Source organism: Nerophis lumbriciformis, linkage group LG08, assembly GCF_033978685.3.
Source record: "Nerophis lumbriciformis linkage group LG08, RoL_Nlum_v2.1, whole genome shotgun sequence".
Classification (NCBI taxonomy): Eukaryota; Metazoa; Chordata; class Actinopteri; order Syngnathiformes; family Syngnathidae; genus Nerophis; species Nerophis lumbriciformis.
Genome location: NC_084555.2, coordinates 19,296,657 through 19,307,500, shown reverse-complemented (window position 1 = coordinate 19,307,500; position 10,844 = coordinate 19,296,657). Strand labels below are relative to the sequence as shown.

The 10,844-nt window shown below is 39.0% G+C and overlaps 1 protein-coding gene across 2 annotated transcripts in view; it reads right to left on the bottom strand.

The window, feature by feature from the left end:
* Window positions 1-53: 53 nt before the first annotated feature.
* The window catches only part of ttc7b (tetratricopeptide repeat domain 7B), a 51,338-nt gene continuing 40,547 nt past the window's right edge, over window positions 54-10,844 (bottom strand). For both annotated transcript variants that reach the window (XM_061968423.1, XM_061968425.2), the window contains 3 exons: window positions 9,587-9,789; window positions 6,500-6,573; window positions 54-973 (listed from right to left, as the gene is read on the bottom strand). In XM_061968423.1, coding sequence (XP_061824407.1) covers window positions 826-973; window positions 6,500-6,573; window positions 9,587-9,789 — 425 coding nt within the window. In that variant the 3' untranslated portion in view covers window positions 54-825. The remainder of the gene's footprint in view (window positions 974-6,499; window positions 6,574-9,586; window positions 9,790-10,844) is intronic.

The window sequence follows — 10,844 nt, the reverse complement described above, 5'->3', positions numbered from 1 at the left end:
ACTTTTGTCATTTATGTAAAATCCTCCTTAAGAAGGACACACACGTGACAAAGTAAACAATAGTGTCCTTTTATTTCTTCCGTAAATTTAACAGCATAAATTAAAACACAGTGACTTCATCAGTAAATGACAGGACAATGAAAATGGTACATTGGTACAACCGTAACACATCAAACTCGGAGCTGTATTTAAAATGACAGAATAAAATATTACAATTTTTGTTGTTGGTTTGTAGTATAAAAAAACCCACGTGCACCTCAAACATGCTAATTGGCTCTCTTTTCAACTCATTTATTTGAAGTGAAGGAATATTTCTGGCAAACATGCTCGATTCCCTTTCTATGTGACATGACATAAAAATACAGCTTCTTTCAGTTTCTAAAACAGGTTTATCTTGTTTCTTAATTCTAGCGCTGCCCGGGAACCAGAATAACAAAACATACAATTAACGTTTATACTTGCATTGAATCCACTCCAGACATCAAAGTGTGTGTAGGTGGAAGTGTCTATTTTGGCAAGGAGTGTTTTTAAGGGCACACAAAGGATTTACATACATTTACTGTACACTATGTACTCTCAGTGCTTTAACCACAATGTAAACACTTAATGTAAAGCGCACACACACAAACACACACTCACACTATACACACACATTTCATGAGCAAAAAACATGACTAGCAATTATGACAAGAGGAGGTCAAGAGTAACAGCAAAGTGCGCCTGAGCATGCACCAGTGTTGTGCAGCTTAGTGTGCAAGTGGTGTGAAGACATGCTGTGTGTGTGTGTGTGTGTTTGCTTTTATTATGTGTGTGCGTGTGTCTCTCTCATAGTGCTCTTGGAATGATGGTGAAAGGCAGGATGGGGCTGCTAGCCTCCAGCTCCAAAGCAGTGAGGAAACACTCGGTGGCAGCACATGCGTTCCCTTGAGCCTGCAACACCTCGCCAAGACTGTTCCATACGTCATGAGCCGTACTGAAAAACAAAACAATAAAATGGTCACTTGCCGTATAAATATAAGCATGTCTCCTCCCTCCTGATGACAGTGAAACAAGCCATCAGACATGGTGGGTTTGTTCTTTTGTAACCAATAAATATTTCAACAAAATTATTTTCTGGAGATGTTTAGGAGGTCCTAGTTAGAGAGATATACTGTCATTATATACAAATATTTTGTTAGTTTATAAAACATCCTTGATTTTAGATGTTTAAGATGAATTGGATTTTTCTGAATTAAACAGAACACTGTTCTAAGTATTGTAAATATTTACAATTATAAGTAAATAATACAGTATCTGTGCTTCATCCTATTAGCATAAAATTTAATAAATATATTTTCTTTACGTTCATTTTTTGATATGTCTGTCAGAAATAAATTAGAATTTTTATATTAAAAAGTAAATTTTTTTGTATTTCCATCCATCCATTTCCTACCGCTTGTGCCTTTTCGGGGTTGCGGGGGGTGCTGGAGCCTATCTCAGCTACAATCGGGCGGAAGGCGGGGTACACCCTGGACAAGTCGCCACCTCATCACAGGGCCATTTCATCATTTCATCAAAACTGATATGTAAGCTGCATTAATTGCAATGTACAAAATAACTTGCCAGCAAAAGCTGAAATTGTTTACTATTCTTGCTTTAAGATGTATATGTCAGACTTAATTAAATAACAGTTATGATCATCAAATTGGTCTAACAGAAAGTGCCTAGTTGGAAAAAACATTAAAAAAAAAAAAATATATATATATATGTGTGTGTATATATATATATATATATATATATATATATATATATATATATATATATATATATATAATGTTTTTTTCTTCCTTGCATGCTTTGTCTTCCTCTGAAACAAGGCCCAAGCGATCGACGCCATGTTTGTTTCAATGATCTTGGGGGAAGTAGGAGAAAAGGAGCACTTGATTTGCTCACCCAAACTACACACACTGCAGGTAATCTGGAGTTCTATTTTAATGCTATCAAATTTATCCGTGTGGCATCATAAATCCTCATATCAGCACGATGAATATATGTTCGATATTTATCATGCACCCCTACTAACACAAAAACTGACATACATGCTGTTTTTTCCCCTTTTAAAACATCTACTGTATTGGCTTTGAACATTTAATTAAATTAGAAAGTGTTTTTTGGGATGTAAGACAGGGTCTCTGCAGACTTTTTTTAAGACCATATTGAAAATAATTGGGAAACCATTTCACATCCATACAGACAAAAAGTACAAAGACATAAAGGAAAATCAGAGGGCCAGAATGAATTGTAAGTACATTAATTCATTCACTGCTCTTTCTCACATTGGAAAACAAAATGGTTAAACTAACTAAATACACCAGAAGCTTCTCTTTTGTAAACCAATTTGAACAAAATATTAGCACACATCATAGCTGCCCTTTTTCAGATTTGCCATGAAACTGTTTTCTTGCAAAAGGTGCAGTGTGCTTCATATCAAGTGTTTTCATGTAACAACAACCAGAATGTCAGCAATGGTAAAGGAAAGCAAAACAAAGTATTGTCTGTGAAAGGGACTGTTAGCATCTCTGCTAAAGCTAAATGGTTAACTTTTGCAGTGTTTTTGCAGCTGTCAGAATTGGGCAAACAGATGACTAAGTAAGTATATAAGTAACTATCGGCATATGGCAAAAGTGGAAAGATTTTGTTTTGTTCTCTGGGGAGCTTAAGACCTACCTTTCGATCACTGCTCCCGTGCTTTCGCCAATTTTTTGCCAGATTTCTTTGACTGCCGCACCAAGAATTCTCATCGGAGACATTTTTTTAAAGCATTTCTTAGTTATTAGGGACACAAACAAGAAAAAAAAAGTTGATTTAAAAAAAATACCCCAAATTGTAGATTTTAAAACACTGTGTCAAACGGCATCACTGGCTGTCCTTAGGCATATTGAATGAACACTGTGCCAAACGGCATCCCTGGCAAGACTGAGGTTTGTTCCGAATGAATTGCCGCAAATTCCTGGCTGTTGTGCCCTTGTACGGAACCATCACTTCATCCACTGACTGCTTGAAAGAAGATGGGATTTTGACGCAACATGTCAAACAGTGGGCGGATCTTGTAGAAACGATCTGGGTTCCCTGACACTTCCTGGTTGTCATTGAAGTGGATGTAACGCCGCAGCAGCCGAAAACGATTTCGTGACATGACATCTGCGACCAATGGCAAACGTAGTCCCATGGCCCCGTAGTCGTCAAGGGAAGGAAACTTACAGATGCCCATATATAACAGCAAAGCCGGGAACTGCTCCATCTCTGCGACATTGGTCTTGATTGGTGCTCCCAATGCTTGGGCAGAATAGAGATTGGTGTGGTAGACAATGTGTTTCACCAACTCATCCGTGAAGATCTCTTTGAAGTAGGTGAAAGGTGTTTTCACTTCTTCAGGAAGGTCAAATATTTCCGCTGGGACTTCGAATGGCTCAATGGCTCAAGGCTCGATTTCAGACTGGCCTGTAGCTATACTCCTTCTCTTCGAAGGAGGTGTTGCGGTTGAGCGTCCTCTCCCTCTACCTCTCCCTCTGGCAGGAGGTGTGGAAGATGAGCCTGGGCCAGCCAGCTCCTAGTCAACTGGAATGAGGGTATTCTTTCCTCTTCTACTTTTAACAGGAGGTACTGGAGAGCTAGCTAGCTCATCCAGAGAAAGCTATTCTGGCTGGCGCTCCAGTCTGGGTCAGTGATCTCATCATCGCCGTCAGATAGGCCCTCGGCTTCCGATTCCTCTGGATCTTCCGGAATTACTGCAACAACAGCGGGTCTCGGCTGCCTTCCGTAGAATGTGAAGGTATTCATGTTGAATCTCTCAAGGCACAGAGCATATGTTGGAGATCTGGGATTGATCTAGCCTTTATATCAAGCAACTGAACTGAGGTCACTCCCACAGTAGCATTTGATTGACTACTGACATGACATGACATGACATGGGCAATCATGCCAACGACTGGATACTTCATTGATGTGTGCTCCAAGGTTTGTGTTTGAATGGCTGCACAATCACATGATGATTGAGTCGTTGAGTCATGAAAACCCAGCCTGCGAATAGGAAAGCTACCTTTTCAATGCAAATTAAACAATTGACCTAGTTCACCATGCACAGAATGTTTACAAAATCATGGAACATGTGGGTCCTGTAACATTTGGGTTATTACCATGCAATAAGCCAAAACGCCTAAGAACTGCCATTGTATTCATTTGACATTTTTGAAAAATGTATTTTTGTTTTTTTCATCAACAAGTTACATGGTTGTGTTAAGTGGTCATCAAAACACCATAATATGACAAACAAAAAAACAACCTCCAAAAAGCTAACCATTATTATTAGAGATGTCCGATAATTACTTTTTTGCCGATATTTCGATATTGTCCAACTCTTAATTACCGATTCCGATATCAACCGATACTGATATATACAGTCGTGGAAATAACACATTATTATGCCTAATTTTGTTGTGATGCCCCGCTGATGCATTAAACAATGTAACAAGGTTTTCCAAAATAAATCAACTCAAGTTATGGAAAAAAGTGCCAACATGGCACTGCCATATTTATTATTGAAGTCACAAAGTGCATTTTTTTTTAACATGCCTCAAAACAGCAGCTTGGAATTTGGGACATGCTCTCCCTCAGAGAGCGTGGGCGGGGTTGGGGTGGACGGGGTTTAGGGGGTAGCGGGGGGGGGGGGGGGGGGGTGTATATTGTAGCGTCCCGGAAGAGTTAGTGCTGCGAGGGGTTCTGGGTATTTGTTCTGTTGTGTTTATGTTGTGTTACGGTGCGGATGTTCTCCCGCAATGTGTTTGTCATTTTTGTTTGGTGTGGGTTGACAGTGTGGCGCATATTTGTAACAGTGTTAAAGTTGTTTATACGGCCACCCTCAGTGTGACCTGTATGGCTTTGATCAAGTATGCCTTGCATCCACTTGTGTGTGTGAAAAGCAGTAGAGATTATGTGATTGGGCCAGCTCGCAAAGGCAGTGCCTTTAAGATTTATTGGCGCCCTGTACTTCTCCCTACGTCTGTGTACACAGCGGCGTTTTAAAAAGTCATACATTTTACTTTTTGAAACCGATACAGATAATTTTGAAACCGATACCGATAATTTCCGATATTACATTTTAAAGCATTTATCGGCCGATAATATCGGACTGCCGATATTATCGGACATCCCTAATTATTATGTTATAAGCAAGAAGTTGTTTTACAAAAAATAACATCTTGATGGGAGCCCTACTTAAAGTGCATAATCCGAAAAGAAATAGAGTCTCAATGTGTTCTTTTTGTTCATAACATATGTACATGGAGTGTAACAGAAGGTTGAATGAGTTGAAGTCCACTTCTAAGCAAAATATTAATATTTAGAAAATGCTTAAGTTACTGTGCCAAACAGTAGCTGCGGCAGTTAAAGGGTTAACAAAGCACAGTTTCTGACACTGGATTCTCTAATATTCATTTCATTTTATTTTACTGTTTGCTGGTAATCATTAACATGTACCCGGTTGAGCAGGGCGTGTCTCTATAAAATTAATTATAGGTACTCGATAGGTACTTAATTGCGGCTGGGTGGAGAAACTGTTAGCAAGCACACAGGTCAGTACAAATCATGCAAGTGGGAAAAGCTGAAAGACAACCACAGTAATTGAGGTCAAGGTGACAAAGCACAGCAGTTTGAGAGTCCCTAGTGATCGAGGTGTCTTCTGTGAAAGTAAGTAATGCAGACCTTAAGTTTGAGGCAGACTTTTTCTAAGTACTGTTCACCATTTATTCTCCATAAAACTACCTCATTGCGTTCCAGTGGCAGACAGGTTTATTTGTCTTAGGTGTGACTGCAAAATAATCCATCATGGGGACACAGAAAGTTGCGAGCTGAAGCAGACTGCTGTGGTAGTGGTGGCCGAGTTACAACAGTGTGACGTGTTGTGCCAAATAAAATAAAACAACACTGATGCATGCGTGTGATTGCATTGGTTGATGTAAACAAAGCCACGTGAGCACACAGTCCTTCTTGGAGTTATGACATGAGTGCTGGCACTTTGATAAAGAAGGTGAGAAACACTACAGATTTCAGGAAAGAACGACGGTGGGGTCTATGAGGCTTGCCCTTCCCCTCCTCACTCGCCATCTAGGACTAATTTCTATGCATTTCACACAATTTTCTGCACATAAAACTTGAATTATTCTCTATAAAAAATTGTATGTTGATCTATGTGTGTGTGTATGCATAAAAAATGATTAATTGTATTTCCTTACGGGAAAATGGCATGGGTTTTCGTACAATTCGTAAACCGAGGTAAGTAATATTTGATTTATTTATATAGCTCACAAAGTGCGTCACATGGTTGGTTAGAATAAAAACAGTACAATCAAATAGCATGATGAAGGAACAGAAACATTGCAAATAAAATAATAAATATAATAAAGTGTACAATATTAAAAATGATAATGGAATATTCCAGGTATTATTGTACATAGACGCCTACCTGTTCACCTGCACAGCATCCCTCAGCACTTTTTCCGACAAACTATAGCGCTGCAACTGATGGAGAATTAGACCCTGTAGACAGAAGAAGAAGACACAAAAAATATTAGCAGCCTATCTTTTTGCATTCCATGAAATTAATGTTGCACTATATTAATAGCTCTACCAAGGCATAAACGTGTACAGCATAAGCCAATGAACACATTAGTCCAGAAAATTAAGCGAGATTTGTTTTGTCACGTGAAAACCGTCTGTTAGCGCCCCCTACAGGATAGAAAGAGGTTGCATGCAATCAACATTTGTGACTTTCATCAATCCATCCATCCAGAGTTGTGACATTTATGAGTGTGTGATGTGCTGTGATAATATCCACACAGCATAACACACACATAATGACTCTGTCCCACTACCGATTTAAGTCTTACATGACTAAATCTTGCGCAAAAAACCATGATCTATGGGGGTGTGCGCATTGATCTAAATATCAATAGTATCGATACCATTGTGGGTATTGTATCAGATTGATACTAGCATGGTGGGATAGATACTTTTGTTGCATATAATCTTTACATTCAGCAAATAACTGGATTTTCCACACAGTTTATGCGACTGCAGCGTCCCTTCTACTCTGTCAGTGCAAACAGCACATCTCTCGCTCTGTCTCTGCTGCTCACTCTGGCCCGCTTTGCCCCTCCCCTTCCTGCTCTCCGGATTACTGATGGTATTTTTCCATCAAATTTTTTGTGTAATGGTAGGTATTTTAGTGGTTTTGTTTACATTTCAAAATGAAATGAATGTTGGTTCCTAGGGCCAACACAGAACTTGGAAAAAAAGCATTCAGTTATGCTGCTCCCTGGTCATGGAATGACATCCAGAAAGATCTGAGGCTACCAGAATTGATCACTTTGGGGGAGTTAAAGTAAATTTTAAAAGATCGAGAAACCTGTTCTCTTGCGAAATGTACTTGCTTTTAAATTGAATTATTACTTAATTGTTTTAAATTATTTTTTACCTGTTGTGGTATGACTGCTGTTGTTCTGTTGTCTTGTCTTGTTGTAATTATTATTGTAACTTTGTTTGTGCCGCCCTCTTTGTCAGGGCGCTCTTGAAAAAGAGATTTTAATCTCAATGAGTCTTTACCTGGTTAAATAAAGGAAATTGAATTGAATAGCTTTGTTACATTGCGACTTTTCTTTCTATAATTCTAGTCCCGTATTTACTTGGTATCGATTTGATACCAAAATTCACAGTACTACCCACCCCGAGTGATCTAACAAATTTGAAGAAGACGAGACACAGCAATGAGCAGAAAAACAGGCAATATAGAAGAGGACATAATGTACAAGAAAAACTAAAAAAGAAAAGAAAGTACTGTGGAAAGAATAATGGAGATGGCGTGAAGACAGACGTAATCTTCCGAACGAGTTAGAGATATAAAAACATTCTCAACAATGTAGCTGTACTGCTTTTTTTTAGCTTTCAGATTGGCTACTTTTTGTACTGTGTCACAATTCACAGAGAGATGACTCAGTAGACGTTGGCATTCCCCAAAGATATTAAGTATTTTGGACCTATTTTGGAGCCACTTCTCTGGACAAATTCACTTTAAACACACCACAGACCACAAGACAACATTCAGTGCATCCGGAAGGTATTCACAACGCTTTTTCCACATTTTGTTATGTTACAAACTTACAGCCTTATTCCAAAATGGAATAAATCAATTCTTGTCCTAAAAATTGTACACACAATGAAAATTCCATAATGAAAATATGGAACCTTTTTTATTTTGCAAATGTATTAAAAATAAGAATATTGGGGACGGCGTGGCTCGGTTGGTAGAGCCGTGCCAGCAACCTGAGGGTTCCTAGTTTGATCCCCGGCTTCCGCAATCCTAATCACGTCTGTTGTGTCCTTGAGCAAGAGACTTCACCCATGCTCCTAATGGATCGTGGTTAGGGCCTTGCATGGCAGATCTCGCCATCAGTGTGTGAATGGGTGAATGTGGAAATAGTGTCAAAGCACTTTGAGTAAGTACCTTGAGGGTAGAAAAGTGTTATACAAGTAAAACCCATTTACCATTTACTATTAAAACAATCACATGTACCGTACATAAGTATTCACAGCATTTGCTCAGCACTTTGTTGCTGCACCTTTGGCAGCAATTATAGGCTCAAATCTTTTTGAGTACGAAGCCACAAGCTTAGCACACCTATCTCTGGGCAGTTGTGATTTTTTCATTTTCTTGTAATTTTTAATACATTTGCAAAATCTAAAAAAAACAACACCAAACGTTTCCCATTGTTAATCTAATTTTGAGGACAAAAATAAATGTATTACATTTTGGAATAAGGTTGTAACATAACAAAATGCGGAAAAAGTGAAGCGGTGTGAATACTTTCTTGATGCACTATAAGATTATTAGCCTTTTGCCGTCTTTGGTCGTAAGGGGGAATTCGGAACAAAAGCAGCCCGTCTTTATGTCCGTCTCTGTCTTTATGTGTGTGTGTACCTATTAGCTTAGGCTCGCCGAAGGCATGCAGCTTAAAGGGGCGTGTCCTATCGACTTAGTCATATCTATTGTTACTACTTCATGCAAACTAAAACCTGATTTCATTCTGCTGCAGTTTAAAACCGAACTGGACTTTTACCAAGTTATTGTTCGAACTCCTAATTCAACAATTGGCTCAGAGGGTAGAATGTTGGACAGTGGTATTTGGGAGGTTGCTAGTTTGACGCCCCCTTAGTCCTGTCAAAGTATCCATGAGCAAAACACTGATCTGAACCCCCTCTTACTCCCAGTGCTGTCATCTTAATCTGAAGAGGCTGTTTATTTCCTTTTTTATGGCAGTGTATACCGTCGTCATTGTGTGAATGAGGCAATATTCTAACAGCACTTAGGGTACCTTAATGGTAGAAAGCCCAATTATGTGAGATGTTTAATCAGTCGGTCTCACAGGACTCAGGCTAATTACATGAGGCCCTGCTGACTCTTTAGGCAGAAAGAGGACACACTTGAACAGACAAGGAAGACAAACTCAAAATGTGTGTGTGTGCATGTGTGTGTGTGTGTGTGTAGGTGGATTACCAATCTCTGCATGGTTTTGACATGCGTCGGGTTGATGGACAGGGCTTCTTCGTACCAGCGTTTTGCTTCATCTACGCTACCCCTGAGCTCAGCTATCTGGCCCCTCATGAACAGCACATTATGGGATGTGGGGAAGAGATTGGCGGCTTCCTGTGTGCAGGCCGACGCCTCAGTAGGCTTCGACATGCCGATGTAAACCTCAGCTGTCAGAGACGCAGACAGGAAGGAAGATGTTAAAGGAATGCACACAATGTGGATAAAAGTGTTTGATCACATGGTCACTGAATGGTGGAAATAGAAACAAAAAAACTCCAATCCAAGTACTTTTTTCTATGGTGTTCACATACAAGTTTTAGTAAGAAGCCACACTGAAATATCATTTTTTATAAATTACAATTATCCGTCATTTATTTGTGATTCCTGATGATTTTGCAGGTCATAAATTCAGTTTTAGGGATCTGAGCACCCTTTGAGAAAAAAAGGGAAAACTGAGAAAAAAAAGCAACCATTTTTATTAGCACACAGTGCTGCAACACATACCCCGAAAGAAAATGTTTAATATTTCCTGCAATTGGGTACATTTCTACACTATATTTTTTACCTTTAGATTTATTGTCATCTACCAACCTATTTTGGCTGACACTTGTGTGTCTCATGTAATGGACCACAGAATTGTTCGTTTTTTTAGCGGATAATTTACTAATAATGTTATTGAAAATGCAATGTAAAATTCTATAACATGCATGCAAATAACTCACAAAACGTTTCCCATTTGGAAACTCTATCCTATAGCCACACCCCCTCAAGATAATATACTTGTGGTGTTGTGACATATGTTAAAAATCCATCCATCCATCCATCCATTTTCTACTGCTTGTCCCTTGCGGTGTTTCGACAAGAGGAACAGCGAGTACCTGCAGTTGAGGCGAGTGTTCAACAAATTTTGTTTAGACAGTATTTTTATTGTATATTTATTGATGTTTCATAAAAAAAAAAAAAAAGTAATATTTTGACACAAAAATAAATGTTTAAAATCACAGATTTCTGAGTTATTGCAGAAATTTCACATGCTTGCCGTTTGTTTCAGGTGTGGCAAAAGGCATTTTAACTTTACTTTTCACGCTTGCTAGTTGATTGGCATCAACGTAACCTTCCTGGTTGTTCTAGGGGAAAAAATTGGCACCACCCCATCCACCCTACATCATATTCAAGGAACAAGGAAATAGTCTGTCCGCAAACAATGGCAGAGGGAGTGTAA